Genomic DNA, 19,010 nt, shown 5'->3' with positions numbered 1-19,010 from the left:
TACCCAAAGCAGAGGGAGTCAGGGCAGAGTCCGAGATGGTCAGGGGTCTCAAAGAGCTCGAGAGATCCCTCTCCACCAAGTCAAAGGCAGATGGAGAATGGATATCCTGATAGGTGGCAAAGGGATCCGTTCCCATCGGTCCTTATGGGACAGTCAGAGCCGAGACTGCTGGGGCAAAGATGCTTAGGGGATGGCTGAGCTCTGACAAGCTCGGTGTAGACAGCACCCCCTCAGATCTGACACCGAGGCTGCGGCTCCAAGAGCTTGGATCCGACCCAGTCGGATCCAACGCACTCAAGACAATGGCTGGTGTCGAGGTGCAAGATACCACTGGTGCCAACAGCCCGACCCCAAGAGTTCTCAGATCCAATGACTCCAAAACAGACAGTCGGATCGGAGAAGGAGTTATAGGATGAAGAAAGGCTGCTAGTTCCCTGCTCTGGAGGGAGAGGGGCTGGCAAGACTTCCATCTGGATCTGGGTGCAGATGAACTTTCGCATCATCCTGTCCATCTCTGCCTTGCTAAGGCTAGGGCTGGATCGGGAGGAGGAAGCTACTGGCACCATCCAGGAGTGCCAGTAAGGGGAAGCTCTGGGCGGTGGTCTAGAAGTCTCCGTTTCCAGGGAGAACCTTGGCGATTGGAGCAGAGGAGTACTAGGCCTAGGAGGAGTCTTGAATTTTGCAGATAGCCCTGCTGGGACCAAGCGGTCCGGAGACCACTTCCTGGGTCTGTCCTTTCTGTGCTTCTCTCTTTTCCCAGACCTCATAGCGGGAGTTTGAGTCCCAGAGGCCTGGGAAGGAGAAGAAGCAGAAGAAGTAGTGGCTGAAACCGTGGTTACAGGGGATGGCCGTCCCCGATGAGGGAAGCAGACCCTTCGTCACTAGCTTAGCCCTCCTGTCCTTAATGGCCTGGGGATTGAAGCTGCCGCAAATAAGACAAGAGGTAAGTAAATGGGCCACGCAATAACACACTATGCACAGAGTGCAGCCATCGGTTGGGGAGAGCTTATGGCTACGCACTGTGCACTTCCTAAAACTGGCTTGGGGGTCTCAGCCATAATAGGAGACAACAAGCACTCACAGGCCCTCACACACACACACACACACACACACACACACACACACACACACACACACACACAAAGAGCAAGGAGAGGGAGAGGCCAAGGGAGAAAGAACTACAACAATAACTTTTTTTTTAAACAACAACTGACGAACAGCGCTGGTAGGAGAGGTTTAAGGGAGAGGATAGGAAGAAACTACACTAACACTGGGAAGGAAATAAAAACTTAGCCATGAAAAATACTACAAGCTCTGCAACCACAATGCATAATTTTTCATTGGCAAATGAGATCTGAGGGAAGGAAGGAGGCAGGGGGCATTATGGGTAAGGGGAGAAGCTTGGAGCTCGGACCAGATGCTAGTGATGCGGCCATCTCAGATATGATTGGGATCTGTAATCCCACAGGTTGAAGATCAAATGAAGTCAACTACTTCAGACTGGCCTTTCAGAGCAGTTAGCCTTGTGTTCACCTATGAACAGCAACAAGCAATAACAACTTATCATAAGAAACACCCAAGTACTGACTACCTCAACACTAACTCTAAAGAAATATTTATCAAGAAAACACATACACACATGCATAAAATGTGTGTGTGTGTGTGTGTGTGTGTGTGTGTGTGTGTGTGTGTGTGTGTGTGTATGTGTGTGTGTGCGTGTGTTTGTGTGTGTGCAACTAAGTACAGAGTTGTAAAGGGAAGGGGGAGGACAAATAGTGGGAAGCCACCAACTATAATTATAAATTATCAAAAAAGGAGATAAACCCAAGAAAAGTAAGAAAAATTAACAGGAACTGTCTGGATGAAACAATCAGCAACTTTAACAAGAATAAAGAAGAATGGCACAATTGTTTTTGAATAAAACAGTATGATGCGCATCAAGTCTGGAGACCATGTCTGTCTTACAAAGAGACAAATGAGATCTGGGATACTGGTAGGGTGATGGTGCATTATTGGAAGGGAAGAAGCCTCAGCCTCGACAACAAAAGTCTAGCCTAAAGTGCTGAATTCAGATCCATTCAGATCTGTTATACTCAAATGTTGAGATGGATGGAAAAATACAATATCAGATCCACTGGTTATATACATTTGCACACTGACAAAACATGACTGCATGAAATATCATTTTTATTACTTCCTTCTTATCGTATCTGTTTTATCCTTGCAACACATTGTTTGTAAACCACTCTTTGCTCCTTGTAACCTATATACTCTAATAACTTTTCTTTTTAATTACCCCTCATTACTTCTGTAGACTACTCTTTGACTCTCAACCTTACAACTTTTTTTGTAAACCACTCTTTGCCCATCATAACCTACATTCATTACTATATTTTTACTTACTTACCTCATTACCTTTGTAGACTTCACATTACATTTCTAAACCTGATTTTATTATTGACCATTATTATTAGTTAACTACCTCTTTATAATAATATTATATTATTTGTTTTGAAATATTGTGCATTGACTCATTGCCCAGGATTTCCTATGAAAATAGGCACTGCCTTGTAGGACTACCCCACTTAGCAAAGCATACATACAGGTATAAATAAATAGAGAGATACATAAATGAATAAAAAATATTTTATTAGATAATGTAGTTCTTTTTTCTATTTTATCTTCCACATCAGTGTCAAGAAGAGACTGAATATTCTATTGCAAATAACTGCTTGATCTGTTATCATGTGTGACAATTAACTAAGAGCCCTTACATATCGATTGGAGGAGGTGAATACTGTTTTACCTTATCTATCAATATCTGGCTATGAGGGAGTCTTGTAAAGCCTATCTTCCTTTTGGTTGCTGATACCCAAGTATGTAGGTATTCAGAGTTAGCAATAGACAGATCTTTGACTGTATAACATAATGTACTAGAGCAATTAAACTATCTTCTTCTTTCGGCTTTTCCCATTAGGGGTCGCCACAGCGGATCACCTGTCCGCTCATGATTGGCAGTGGAGTTTTACAGTGTTGAGTTGCCAGCCCGGCGCCCAACCTTCCACAGAAGGCACACACATGCACACACTCACACCTAGGGCCATTTTAGAGTGTCCAATCCACCTACAGCAAGTCTTTGGGATGTGGGAGGTAATCGGAGCACCTGGAGGAAACCCACGCGACCACAGGGAGGACATGCAGACTCCACATAGAAAGCACCCCAGCCGAGGATCGAACTGGAGAACCCCTTGCTGTGAGGTGGCAACACTAACAGCTGCACCACCGTGGCCGCCCACAGTAATTAAACTCTCTAACCCTCATAATTTCACAGTTATACTGAAATAAATGAGGTTGGTGTCACTTCTTCCAATGTTATAAGCCCAAGCTATTCTGCACACTAAGACATTCAGGATCTTGTGAAGACTCCCAAAGCTCATGAAGCTGCAGAGGTATTTTCTCCTGCTCTGAATGCCTGCATCTGAGTAAATTGCTTGATTTTTGTAAAAAATTGGGACCAAGGTAGATGACTCCTTTTTAGACAAAACAAACCTTTATGAACCAGAATTGGGAGTCATTTAATGTGTAGGTGTGTTTTTAGTTAAGCTCAACAAAGATTGCGCTGCCTAATGTTTTTTCTACTGCTTCCTCTTTCTCAAGAGACTTCCCAGCAAATTTCTTTTTGTTTTTCCATTCTACACACATTTTTCCTTTTTCTTTGAGCAGGAAAGTGCCTGTAATTTTTGTAATTCCCTTTTAAGCAGTAAATTTCAGCCTTAAGTCTTTTTAATCTAGTAGCTTTATTAAAGTTTAAGCAATACTTACAAGTATGTCTGCTACAATATGGTTAGAAACATACTAGACACTGACCGGGTAATCTTTAGGGACTAGTCTTCTACCACATTTGCTTATCGATTTTGAAGGAGACAAGATAACCTCTATAAGATGATATTAACTTACTAAAATGTATCTGTACGAATTTAGTGTTATGAGAATGAGAGCTGTACTGACGGCCACATGACAAAGTAATGTATTTCCAAAGCAAAATATAGTCACTAGACTCATGTCTGGCCAGAAGAACTACTTTTTAACAAGGCGCCTTGCCTTTGTAACTGACCTATGTTTTTTTTTATATGCTGCTGTTGTTTTTTTTTTCCCAAGATGTGATGTATCTTTATATTGTATTTAGAACTCAACTATCTTCCTTTTTTTTGCATTAACAATGTTCATATGTCTGTTATGTACTTGGAGCTTTTCTCCCCGGGCCTCCGCTGAAAATGGACATGTATCCAGTCGGACTCTCCCGGTTAACAAATGTAAAATAAAATAAATAAAATAAATAAATAAATAAATCATAATGCTTGTGTATGACAGCTTCTGGCAAGAAGAACTAATACTTGCGTATGACATCTTCATTTGGATGGGAGCCTTGCACCTGGTAGAAGACTCCCATTAAGCTTCACGTGAAAGGCTGCCATCTAAGCTTCAGGGGAAAGGCTCCCATCTAACTGATGCTGTCAGCACGAAACCAGTGTTGGTCTTCAAAGTGGAACAGAACAACTATGGAAAAAATAGGTAAACTAATCCAGCTTTACTATTGTGCAAACCCAAATTTATGATTTAAAGTGATAGTAACTCTACCTTGTAGTAAGATCAACTGCTCTTCTCATAATTTCTAATTTGCATAATATGATAACCATTCGACAGCCATCGACTTTCACACATGAGTGCTTGGTAGTACCCACTCCCCAATGACATTTACTGGCTGCAGGTGATAAAAGACAGTTATGGGAAGAGTGACAGCTAAACCACTGTTTATAAAGGTTCTTCTTCATAACTGACACATTACATGTACTACACCTTACTAGCGACAGAAGTAGTAACACTGCTATGTTAAAAATGTAACTGAATTTACGAAGAAAAGTTCTGTTGTTGGGACAGGTATGTAACTTTATTTCACCAGACAGACTAATAAGTGACAGTAAAATTCTGATGGACACACTCAGAATGCAAAACACAAACATGACAGGCAGCATCCCTGAACCCACTGGTTCCAACATTTATGTGTCTATTGGCTGCTGGATTCCTCTAAGGCCCACAGATACAACCCAGGCATTCTCACAGTTCTAGATGAGGTAATACAGCCACCCACCTCTCCACATGCATTGTACCATTTTGACTACCTGCCTTCAGTTTCTTCCATTGATGTTTAGTTACCACTGCAGACACCTCACAAGCACAAGGCAAGCAAACATGAAGTGATACAGTCGACTAAATTCCATAAACAGGCTGGAAAATTCAAATATACTTAAAATAATCAAATCATTCACTGCAGTCCCACAAAAAAGAGATGATATTAACAAGCAATGATATTATAATCTGACATTTCCCCGATATGCCAGCACAAGCAAGGTAGATGGTCTTACCTGGGTAAGTTCTAAAATAGGAATCCAGAAACCGTTGATGATCTCCATAAAGGGTTCTTGCAATACCAGGCCAAGGCTGCTTAATACATAGAGCGCCAGCAACATTTTGCCCCTTTAGTTCCTTTCCCTGGTCACAATAAAAGTGTCATTATAAAATGGTATCACGGCAATCAAAGTATCTTTGTAGCAATACCACAAAAACTATAAAGAAACTTCCAAGTCGATAATAAAGGAAACCAAAAGTGTAACAATAAATGGGTAGTATACATTTCCTTAGTTAAATCTACTTAACACAAGAGTTACATGCATAGAAAGGTCCTTGGCAGTAAGCTCAGGTGACATACACCTGCACTCTCATTTCTCAAGAAAGAACAAAAAAGTATACATCCATATAGAACCACAATTTACATTACACGTGGAAAAAAATCTTGTCTTAGTTATGGTTATAGAAAATATTCAGTTACTACCTAATACTTTTAATAAGCATGTTTGCATGTTAAATGTATGGATTCATTTTAAGATGTCACAGTTGTGCAAGATAATGTCAGTGCCATAGATAAAGTGGGCAAATTCTCAACTTTGAGTGACATGCTAGTTCTTGAATTCAGCATGGATGGCTGTAATTGACTAGACAACTGAGTAGTTAACTTTTTCAGTGTTATTTTACTTAAAGCACTAGCAAAATGCATATCCTAAATCAGCATGTGTGTGATGAACAACTTTCAGTGCAAGCAGCTGGGTTGCTCAGAAGTACAGCTAAACACATTCAAGATTGGTTATATACATACAACAGCCACCACAGATGTATGATTGGGATTCAGTGGCTGACTAAATGAATAACTATATAAATGAATAAATAACTAAATAAATAATGATCACAGTAATACACTGCAGTGAGTTGTTATCAAACACATACACTGCAACACATTCGATATGTTGCAATCTCACGTGCTAGCTCGCATGCATGCAAAAGATATGTATACGCACACGCACACACACACTCACAAATTACATAATTACAGCCACTTTACTGATTGCATACATCTCTGATATCTAACTGCTCAAATGATTGAATAAATAAATAATGGCCAGGGTAGTATATTTCATCTCATGCTGTCACACATATGCAGTGCAACCCACCCAGTGTACATGCACAAAACACACACATGCGAGGCGCGAGCGTGTGCAAACACACACACACACGCGCGCGCGCGTCCAACAATTACAGGCAGTTTATTACCTGCGTAGCTCTCATACGTCTGACATGTCTAACTGTGATGAAATCAATGACTATATAATAAATAATGGCCATAGTAATCCATTTCAGCTCACTGTTGTCAGACATACAAAGTGCAATAAATTGCAACCCCGAAAGCAAGCACGTGCGAGCTCATGCACACACACACACACACACACACACACACACACACACACACACACACACACACACACACACACACACACACACACAGATATGGGCACATGTATACTTGTACACAAGCACATACACACATGCAAATTTGCACATGGTACTTTGAACATCATATCCATGACTATCTCAATCTTGCAAGCATGTCACTCAATGTTATGAGATCTGAATATTTGAATAATATATTTCTTGAATATACCTAATCTTACATATTATCCTGAGGATTCAGAATTACCCCAGCTCTTGCGGTAAGAACTTCAGAAAAATGCAATTCAGAGACACATTAGCTAAAATGAGAAAATACCTCATTAGTAGCTAATCTGTATGTCTCTGAATTGCTTTAACTACTGCTTGTGCAAAGTAGCATTTTTCAACAGTAGCTACAACTACAACCAAATAAGAAAGAGGTCATTGACAAAACGTCGATAACATGGAACAAATTTAGTAAATAGTTCCATCTTACTCAACCTTTTTCTTTGCATGTGGAAAAGAACATTAGACCGGTTCTTAATAAGAATGTATATATATTAAAGAACACCAAGCATTTCTTGACAGATTTATATGCATTTAATAAACAGAACTTGAATAACAGTGGGTACTGGTTTGTCACTCTTGATGTTCAGTCATTGTTTACTGTCATCCCTAATGATGAAGGAGTGATGTCCATACATAGATATCTACATAAGCACAGTAATTATGATGCCAACAAGATTGATTTGATATGTTTGTTCTTAGAAACACTGCTTGAAAATAATGTGTTAATGTTTAATGACAACCTGTACTTACAGCGTGATGGCGTGGCTTTGGGCACTTCTTGTGCCAATAGCTACACCAACATGTTTATGGCCACCTGGGAGGAAGTGGTGTTGTTTAAGATGGAACTATTTACTAAATTTGTTCCATTTTATTGACGTTTTGTCGATGACCTCTTTCTTATTTGGAATGGCTCTGGTGTGATACTGGACCTGTTTTTAGAGAAGTTAAATGCTGGATTTGAATTCTTGAAATTCACTATAAATAGATCCAGAGAGAGTATAGAATACTTGGATGTATTTGTACGGAGAGGGAGAGATGGTAATATTAACACAGGAGTTTATAGGAAGAGTTGTTACAAGAACACCTTATTGCATCGAACAAGCACGCATCCGTCTTATACTTTTAGAAATGCTGCAAGAGGGCAAGGCATGAGGGTGTTGAGACCTAATGCCACAGATGTTGGTTATAAAGAAGAGCTCTGTAACCTTAGAGATATGTTGTTGCAAAGAGGTTATAGACAAGATGAGGTTGAACGTAATTTGAATGGCCTGGATGGTTTAAGGTTAAATAGAGCGAAGCCCTATTATTCCATGCCTGTGGGTAGAAATGAAATTATGGAAGAAACTTGGTCTGTGAATAAGAGACTTGGGTTACCGATTCATTTCACCAATTATGTCAATGATGTCACAAACATTATTAGGAAGCATTGGAGAATACTCACCACTGACCCTGATCTTAAGAAAGTAGTGGGAGAAGAACCAAGATTCATATATAAGAACAAGCGTAACCTTAAATCTGTTTTATGCCAACAGCCCAATTACAAGAACAATGATTGTACCTTAACACATGGCACTTTAACATATGGCACTTTTCCATGTAATAATTGTAATTTTTGTACATATATAGATAATAGTACCTTTGTACATCTAGAAACTGGACGGAATTTTAAGTTTCAGTTAATAGCCAATTGTAAGAGTTTGAATGTGGTATACCTTGCTGTGTGTGTGTTCAAACTGCATTGTTATACAAACATGTCAACTGAAAGTATAAAGAAGTACTTTCAGGTACAGCCGAAAAAGATTAGGTAGAATTCTTGCGTAGACATCCAGCATATTAATGTTATTACAGCTATACTCCTAAACCAGCATGCTGAAGCAGGAACAATGTTGGTAACATTACTGGATATCAGCACCCAGCAAACATTCAGGAAAGTAGAAAAGACAAAAGGAGGTGATGATAGGCTCACTTTTCCACAGCCCTACATGCTGTTGGTGCAGTAAATATATTCAGACCCCTCAGACCAAAGTAAGATAAGTGAAATGTGGTTCTCCATCTTTAAACAGAAAACAGAGTACCAGGAATAGCATCAGAAAGACCTAAATAATTAATTGGGAACTCTGTGAATTATCATATATTGTTTCAAGGAGATTATGAAATCCTGTTCATGTTTACTCAAAGGTATTGAGGGTCTACAACTTATGTGGTCAGGTTCTGTTTGGCTACAGTTGCTGTTTTCTATCTTTATGAGTGACTCCAACATAGGGCAACTGAAAGTAAAGACAAGAGTCTAATGCTTGCAATAAAAGTTTCTTCTTTACTTCAGGATTATACAGGCAGTGATATTTCATCCTGAGAACACTTAAAGCTGGGAACAATCTCATATGATATATATCTTATGTAAGTATAGAACTCACATACCCTCACCCTCATTAATGCAAGATAACAGCGAAACCATGGAATTAAGATTACTCGATATTCTGTACTATGCAAAGGTGGCACAACTTTCACTGTTAGACTGGACAATAAATGGACTAATGGACTGAATAGAGAAGTGTACAGCCTAGAAAGAGACCTGCAGGGCAGGGTTGGCCTGAGTTGTCTAAAGTCATGGTAATGGTACAGTTGCTCATTAAAGAACTGCTTACAGTCCTTGGCCAAAATATAATGGAGGGGTTTATCAACACAAGCAACGTGCAATGTATATGTCCATGCAAAATAACGAGTCAGCCAAAAGGAAACTTTCTAATGCCAATGTACAATACTGGATAATTACGTCAAATACATATGAGACAATAATATGATTATTAGAGAGGCAGAATGTTATACATTTACTCAGAATGGCCCAAAAATATGAAAAATATGACTACTTGTTTAGTTGTTTGTTTCCTAAAGTACTGTTACTTTTACAACAGCTGCATATACTTAGTACTTATCAGACAAACACAGACTTGCATAAATAAATATGGCAGAATCCTCCAAAGGTGGAATGTGGAAAGAAGTTTCAAGACAGAGGAGGAGAACATGGAAGTTTGGAAATTAATAAGGGAGAAAATGATTAAGATCTGGAAGATTTTGTTTAACAGCATTTTAAAAGGAAGGGAAGCACTAACATTTTGGAAGAAAGCTGTGGTGGCTGTGTTACCTAAAGATGACAAAGACCCTTCAGACCCAGCTTCATAAGGACTAAACCACAATTTTAAAGTATTTATGTCTATACTAACTAAAAGAATGACAAAGGCATTGCCAATACTGATAAGATATGGTTTAGTGTGGTTTTGTGGAGGGAAGGCACATGTGACAACATTAATAGAACAATGATAATCCAGACGAGCAGAATGTAAGAAAATACCCGTATTGTTGGTGGGTTTTGATACAGAGAAAGGATTTGACAAAGTAAGCAGTGATTTTATGACAAGGCATTGTAAGTATTTGCACTACCTGATACAATAATAAGGTTAATTAGAAGGACATATGAAGCATCAGAGGGAATAATTAAAGTGGGAGGGCTCCTCTTAGATGAGCTGTGTTTGAATAGAGGAACCAGGCAGGGGTGTCCCCTTTGTCCTTTGTTATTAGCTTTATATTTATTGCCATTAGCAGAGAAAATAAGGGACTCAGAAATACAAGAATATAACTGGCATGGTAATCAAGAAAAGTTGCTTTATTTGCAGATGATATTATTTTGTCCTTGATAAATCCAGAAAAGGACATGTCTGTGTTGAGAAACATGTTTTTTTTGTCCTTGATAAATCCGGAAAAGGATATCTCAGCGTTGAGAAACATGTTGAGACAGTTTCAAGTTTTTTGAAGATATAAAATTAATGAAGATAAAACATGGGCTATAGCCGTAAATTATGTACCCACACAAAAACTGGTTCTCCTATATTTATGGGGACATGATAAGATGAAGTATTTAGGAGTATGGAATAAAAAGGCTTCTGTTATGGCAGCTAAGGATATATGATAAGAGACCCAGTGGCGGCTGGTGACTTTAAATCAGGAGCAGCTGAATGGGTGGGGTCAGTGGGAAGCGGTGCTGCCAATAAGAATGGGGAGGAGCTATGCTCAAAACTACAAAAACTATAACTTTAATTCAATACGCTGCCCTGGGTGCCAAACCATCATTATGAGAGTCCAAGCAAGACAAAATGAAGTGTAGAAGGAAAAAAAACATTTCAATGCATTGGCTGCATGACAGTTTACTTAATATCTAGATGGAAACTAAAGGGGTGCGAGGCATGAAAAAATAAATTACTTTTTAAATACATTACTGGAATGCCAGTCAAAATCAAGTATAAGAAAAACAAGCAGCACTCAACTCAAACCACTCCTCCTTGCACTGCAGTTCTAATTATAATTTATATTCAGCTTTATTAAAGTACCAAGTAACATGCTGTAAGTGCAATCTCTGTGATACCCCCACTTGTAAAAATGTTTCTTATCCAAACAAGACCTGCTGCCTGACAACAACTATCTAATTGTTTCATGGGGAAAACATGATCAAAGTAAAAAATGAAAAGCAAACAAGAAACAAGCTCAAGATACATTGCTTAAAGGATTACTGTACAGGTTATGGACCACACATGATAGATTGGCATTCTGTTTAGTTTACAGGTAAAGCCTGCAAAGATGACTGAAAGTCAAAATGTAATGAGTTTCTTAAAATAATTTAATCTTGTCTTTTATTACAAATACTGTCATATGCATTTCAATACCCAAGGCTTATATGTTATCTAGTTATGTAAGTATTCTTGGCATAGCAACAACAGAAAGGCTTTCAATGTTGGCAATTCTTTAACAGTATGCTTATTAAAGCTTACTTGCATATTACAATCTCAGACAAGCTTAACTGATGATCATTAAAGCATTGCTACTTAAACACAGAGCAACAGGCACTTTCTGAATAATAATAAGCATAAATCAACAGTATAAAAATATGACAGAAACCAGAACATTCTGCAAAATCAGGGACAGATGAAAAGCCACTGTAGTACTTGTGTCTACCTTGGATGGGGGATAGATACTCTGCACATTTACACTGCATAACTGCTCCTTGCCTTGCTTGGACACATCCGGAGTCGTCACTACATGGGGGAGTGGGGTGCTACAAGTATGTCACAATTTGAAATGTCTCTGTCTGACTGTGATAGCCCTGACACATTTGTCATACCTCTCAACCTCAGAGCAAGAAATCTGGACAAAGCCATGCATAGAAGTGGGACAAAGGCCCAAAAATAAGGACATTTTTTAAATATTACTCTTATGAACTTAGAAAGATAATAGAATAGTAAGTCTTGCATTAATATGAATTTTCTGAAGGGTATGAAATCTGAAACTCAAATGTCTGTTATTATTTTCTAACTTCAGTCTTTAATGATTTGCCACTAATTTGCCAAAAAAAATGCAATTTTATGAAAAACAGACCAAAAACGTGATGCAAAAATATAAAATAGCCACGCAATACAGCTGAGAACCTGTCAAATAAGGGACACTTTTTTAATATTAGTACTACTAACTTGAGCAGCTGACAAAATAAAAGAATCTATATGCATTTCTGAAATAAAAGTAATCTATAACTTTGATAATTACAGTTATTTATTAATTGTAAACCCTCCACATTCTCCTCCAAAATTGCCATTTTGTGGAGAGATTATTAGAGGAAGAGTAACATTTTGAGCCAAAATTGGGGACAGTTGAGAGGTTTGGATATGCCTAATTCTATAAAGCAATTTATTTGCACGTACCTCTCAACCTGTTAATGCAGGAAATCTGGACAAGGCCAAATATAGTGGAGGAACATATAAACAGTACTAAAAATTGCTCTTGTATAAACTGAGACAGTTGACAGAATAACAGGTTTTGCTTTAGCATGCATTTTTCTGAAGGTTATGAAGTCTGCAACTCAGCAACTGTCATTATTTAGTGATTTAATTCCTAAATGATTTGCCAGAAAACCACAAATTTTATGAGGAACAAGCCAAAAATAAGAAGCAAAAATCTATTCATTCTGCAAAAATCTGGACAGTTGAGAGGTATAGTTCAGCCGGGGCTGTCTTTGAGTTTGCTGCCCTTCCCCCCTCACTAAATCATAGTCGAATGGAGCCACCCCCCTCCCGCAGTCATTCCAATGAACCATTACCTGGCTATTTCACCCCACTTACCATAAACACTAATGTGCATACTACTTTACTTCTGCAATGATTTGGATTTCATTTGAAAGTTTTATTTTTCATTTTACTGCACAAACACTAATAGATATCTGCTAAACAAAGCAATGCAGTCTCACAATAAAAACAGACTTAGCATTAAAACTTCTCTGCACTTGAAATTCACATTCATTGAAACAGCATTGAAACCCACATTCAAAGAAAATACATTTTGCCAGTGGCAGATACAGATTAACTTTGGGCTGTTTTCAAATCACAGGTCCCTTGCACATGAAACATACATGTGCTCTTTGATACACCTTCCTGATTGTATTAAATTATATTCCTTGTACAATACAGTACAGATTTAGAGGGCATTTTAAATTTATTGTTTTGAACATTTTTCCAATAAACAATGAAACAAAATGCATGCACCAATAATAACAAAACTGCCCAATTCAGAACATTTCCATCATAAAAGACTACTCATACTTCTCCAGTTCACCAGTATCAGTAAATATGCACAATCTCTGAAGAAGTAAAAGTCATCTAAATAATTCCACATTAAAGAGATCTGTAAATAATGAAGAGATTGCTGCTAGCAAACAACTTTATATTTCATTGTTTCATCTGCAAATAAAGTGCCTGTTGCCCTTGAGGAACAAAATCGCCTATGTTACACTAAAAAATGATAAGCTAGTAATATTGCAATAGGGAATGGATGGCAAACTGATAACAGGTTCATAGTTACTAGGTATCTTCAACAAAAAGGACTGCAACATCCACCTCCTTTGCAACACAGTACAGTATCAGCAATGCATCTACCTGCTGAGAGAGTAGAACCCACAACCTCCTGCATCAAAAGCAAGTATACTACCTGTTGTGCTATTAACAATGCAAGCAGACTCAGCATAAGCAGCACTAAACTTTTGCTCCCCTGCAGCTCTCAGCTCCTTGTAAAATCTACTCAACACTCAGCTGTATCTCCACTTTGCAGCACAAGAAATCTGGAAAAAGCCAAAATGTATTGAGGGGGGACAAAAGCCCAAAAACCAGGGACACATTTTAAAAATTGATTATATAATGTTGGAAAGTTGCTAGAATAAAATGCTGTGTTACCACCATACATTTCACTGCCTAGTCTTGAACCCAGGACCCTGTGCAAAATAGTCAGAGCAACATACCAGTATGCCAAATCAACTGTTTTGTGAAAGAGAGGAAGACTGAAACATAAATGGCTACCATTTAGTGAATTCAGTTCTCACCATAGTTGTCAACCTCTTAGCACAAAACATTTGAAAAAGCCAATAATGGGGAATATAGCCCCCAAACATATCCAGTGAATTCAGTTCTCACCATAGCTCTCAACCTCTTAGCAAAAAACACCTGGACAAAGCCAGTAATGGGGGTATACAGCCCCCAAACATATCCAGAGAATTCAGTTCTCACCATAGCTCTCAACCTCTTAGCAAAAAACACCTGGACAAAGCCAGTAATGAGGGGAATACAGCCCCCAACCATATTCAGTGAATTCAGTTCTTACCATAGCTCTCAACCTTAGCACAAAAAACCTGGACAAAGCCAATAATGGCAGAATACAGTCCCAAAAATAGGGACAAATTTCAAATATCCATCTTATAAACTTAGAGAATTGCTAGAATAAAAGGTTTTGTGTTACCATGTACTTTCTGAAGAGTATGACGTCTGAAATTCAAATGCTTGGCATTTTTTTTATTTAACATTTGTTAATCAGGAAAGTCTGACTTGGAACAAAAGCCAATTTTCAGGAGATGCCCAGGGAGAAACACTCCAGATACATGTCTTTGTAAGATGGAAGGACACCAGAGCACCCAGACAAACACAGGGAGGACATGCAGACTCCACACAGAAGGCACCCCAGCCAAGAATCAAACCAGAGATCCTGTAGCTGTCAGGCAACAATGCTACCACTGCACCACTACTCTACTGACTGTGTAAATACACAAAAATACAGAAACCACAGATTTTATGAGGAACAGAACAGAACTACTATGAGGCAAAAATTTGCAAATGTTTTACGAATGGTGGTGGGTAGGGAATTCAAGGTCTTGCCACCTTGATAAGACCTACAGTCATAGGGCATGATTTCGTAATGTTTTTATAGCATTAAAAAATATTGGGTGGATGTATTTCGCCAGCAGGCTGTCATTCATACAACTTCTTTTTTCTCAAAACTGTATGTGCAGACCATTCTGTCCCAGCTCTGCCAATGTGGTTTCATGGCCTATAATCAGATCATTATTTTTTTCACATGCTTATCACATACGAGCATTTGGTAGTTTCAGAATCAAGCCACTGAGCCACTTACATCCATCTACTTGCATTAATCAAGTCTACTAGTTTAAATGTGCACTGAAATCATGTAAGCTGAATCATCCTAAACAGACTGACTGTGGAGTTACTCAGTGGTGTTTTTTCCTGTTGCTATCCAGGTTTCTAGGTAGAATGCAACCTACTTATCTGCTCCCAACCTTAATATAGTTCCTTATCAGAATGTTTTTACTTCCACTTTTGACCTATTCTCTCCACCAGTTTGCATTGTATACTTTATCCATCCTTCCCGGATCATCTTTCTTTTTTCCTCTTTTAATATTAAGCTACAGTTGATTTACTGTATTTGATTAGTGTTCACATGATTTAATCAAATGCAAATACTTCCAATGAACAGTTTAATGATCTTTCCAGCAAATGTCACTGTTTTTATTATTAAAATGGATACTTTCCATATGCACACACACACACACACACACACACACACACACACACACACACACACACACACACACACACACACACACACACACTCTGTTACAAAGTTTAGTATTACTGTGTTTTTTGCTGTGACTACAAATTTACCTGTTCTTGAGCATTAGGCACTGATAATGAACGCTAAAATATTGGCATAAGCTATACTCTGCTGCATACGTTTATCGCGGGTCTATATTATGATATAGCACTCTCAGAAGAGCAAATGACACATAATCGATCCCATGTAAGCGAAAGCTTACAATGTTGAAACCTCAGAACAGCGATTTTTTTCCCTTGGAAAAAAATCACTGTTCCGACATAAAAAAAAAAAAAAAAAAAAAAAAGTGTAAAACATTACATAATGTGAGGGGCTTCGCCCCCCACACCCCCTTACTTAAATATACCAACTCCGAGATCGCACTACAGTGCCAAAAATGGCAAAATAGCAAAATCGGCCAAGCAAATTCTTTCCCAGGGAAAGAATTAGCTGAAAAGCCACTTCGCTATTTTGCCTTTTCACGCTTTTCAGTTCAACAAAGACGCATTTGACAACCTGCTCCTGTGACAGCGTAATAGGGAACCTTTATCGCTGATGATCACACTTTGTATTCCATAATGCACCTGCATCTGACACAATGCACAGTAAGTGATGCACCTTGCAGACCTTACTTAGTCCTGAGTTAATGGATGGTTTATCCCTTGGTCCCCTAAGAAAAGTGGCTTGACCCATTAGTTAAAAAATGTTATGAATAAATAAATATGCTGCATTTACTGTCATTATTTCTATCATTATTAACTTTTCATTGTAAAAGGGAAAAATGCCTGTATCCCTTATAAGAAAATTACTTCATAACAAAGACAATATGACCGAAGAGCCCGCTGTTCTCAGATTATATGATTTCTCTACAAGTCATTGTTAACTTTAGAGTCTCTCTCACTCTCACTCACACACACACACACACACACACACACACACACACACACACACACACACACACACACACACACACTTCTCCTGCAGTTCCATACCTGAGAGCAATTTAGTGCAGTACGGTCTGTGCAGCGAGAGCAAGTCCTTCCCGTAATATCCATTCAGTAAGGTCCATTGTAGGAGAGCAAGTCCATTCAGTAGAAAAGCCCACAAGGCTCGTCCTAGTTCTTCCCATGAGAGCAGAGCATGCAAGCTGGGTGCTACCCAGCCTGTGGACTTTGCAGTCTGATCCCCTTACAGTCTATGCAGTTGTTACTGCATAGACTTCTGGGATATTCCTTCCGAATGCTGTCTTCCTAATCTGGAATGCTGGTGAGACAGTCTGGATTCTGTGCGCATGCTCCAGACTGGTTCACCAGCAGTCCGGATATCAGAAATGCCACAAGTGTGCATGCACAATGTTCCGCGACTCATGTTTTTTTTATTTTTTTTAATTTCTTTTCTTTTTTATTTTCTTTTCTGTTATGTTTTACAGCTGGGGGTTCTGCAGTCTTGCAGCCTAATAGTACGAGCCGCCCCTAAAGAGACCGAACAAAAGACAATACAAAAACCGAGATACTGGAAATTCTTATTTATGGATACAGATAGTAATAAACAAGCAGTAAAAATGTTTTTAGCCCCTTTAGTACTGTATATGGGTCAGGCATACATTTATCAGCCTGGGGAGAAGTTGAAGTTGTGGACAATTAATAAAGAATATAAGGAATTTATCTGGGAGGGAAAGAGGGCAAGAGTTAAGTGGGGTAAGTCAATCCAATAGAACAAGATAGTTTAGGTTTATCTGATCTAAACTGAAATTTTAGAGCTACACAGTTAGGGCTCATATACATATGGGTCTATATTGAATCACTAAAAATCGAACTTTAGTGATCGAATGCTGAAATGTTCGGATATTTTAAAAAATTTAAAAAAAATGTAAAGTGCGCCCTCCCTACAGTGGGAAAATTTCCCATTCCCTGCACTGTAGTGTAATCTTGGAGTTGGTATATTTAAATAGCGGGGGTGTGGGGGCTTGCCCCCCTGCTTACACCCTTTAGTTTTTTCTTTTTGTTTTAATTTTTATTCTTAATTTTTTAAAATATTCGAACATTAAGCGTTTGATCACTAAAGTTCAATCTTTAGTGATTCGAACGTTTAAGCGTTCAAATATTTAATATAGATCCATACATATCACAAGCAGAAGATTATAATTCAAAGTGGAAAGGGATGATGATGAAACAAGGGGGAAGTTCAAAAATAGAGAGAGAGAGGTGTGATTTTGGATGCAGATCCTTAAGGACAATACTAAACATACAGAATATTATATTTATAAAGTATCAGAAAGTATTCTAAGAACTAAGCCAATATTAGAATACAGAAAGGAGATTTTGCCAAGAAGGACGACTGCAAGCAGGGGTACAGAAAATAGGCAAGAGGGGGCTGAAATTTACTGGAGAAACCTGGTAAAGGAACCAATATATTTCCTCAAGCAGGAAAGGTAATAAGAGAGGGATAAGGCCAAGAAGACCTGCAGGCTAGAGACTGCCTTCCCTATTAGGGCTTGATCTCAGAGTGCATGCAAACAGAAAAGGATAGGGGGATTTTAAGTGAAAAAACTGCTCTGGTAGAGTCTTTAGCTGACTCTAGAACAGAAACAGCTGTTTAAAAAGGGATAATTAATAGGGTATAAAATATTGCATGGTAACTATAACAATCAATCAGAGGAGGTTAGAAAAGATTGGGAAGAGAGACTGGAAAAGCAATTTACAAGAAAACAATGGGAAGACGTGTATGGCTCCCAAGTATGAAACCAAGTCCAGAAGGTTCGGATCTTTGCTTGGAAGTGTTTGCATAAGTATTTTTGTACCCCAAGCAGACTGCAAATAATGTTTCCTCAGGTAGAGGGCAAATTTTAGAAGTGTGATATGGAAGAAATGGGTAACCGGAAACATATATTCAGGGAGTGTAATGAGTACTCTATCAGAAATATTGGGTGAGCAAATGGCTGTAAGTAAGGAAATGATTCTTTTGAGCTGGGATACAGGATTTGAATTGCCCAGACATAGTAAGGCCTTATTAAGTTTAATTCTATTAGCTGTCAAAAAGTAATTACTAGAAAATGGAAATCAAAGTCTACACCAACTGTATATGAGGTATTCAGTATTATAAAACAGATAAAAAAACTGGAAGAGGTATTTCTAGAAAAGGGATGGAGCAAA

At 38.5% G+C, this 19,010-nt stretch overlaps 1 protein-coding gene across 1 annotated transcript in view; it reads right to left on the bottom strand.

Moving 5' to 3' along the window:
• ACSS1 (acyl-CoA synthetase short chain family member 1) overlaps nt 1–19,010 on the bottom strand; it is a 1,456,620-nt gene that overhangs the window by 336,137 nt on the left and 1,101,473 nt on the right. The window contains exon 10 of the mRNA XM_044057731.1: nt 5,424–5,550. Within this exon, the coding sequence (XP_043913666.1) occupies nt 5,424–5,550 (127 nt within the window). The remainder of the gene's footprint in view (nt 1–5,423; nt 5,551–19,010) is intronic.

Source organism: Protopterus annectens, chromosome 1.part2, assembly GCF_019279795.1.
Source record: "Protopterus annectens isolate FY-2018-M chromosome 1.part2, PAN1.0, whole genome shotgun sequence".
Lineage (NCBI taxonomy): Eukaryota > Metazoa > Chordata > Ceratodontiformes > Protopteridae > Protopterus > Protopterus annectens.
The sequence above is the reverse complement of the archived record's forward strand: the minus strand, read 5'-3'. Positions and strand labels throughout refer to the sequence as shown.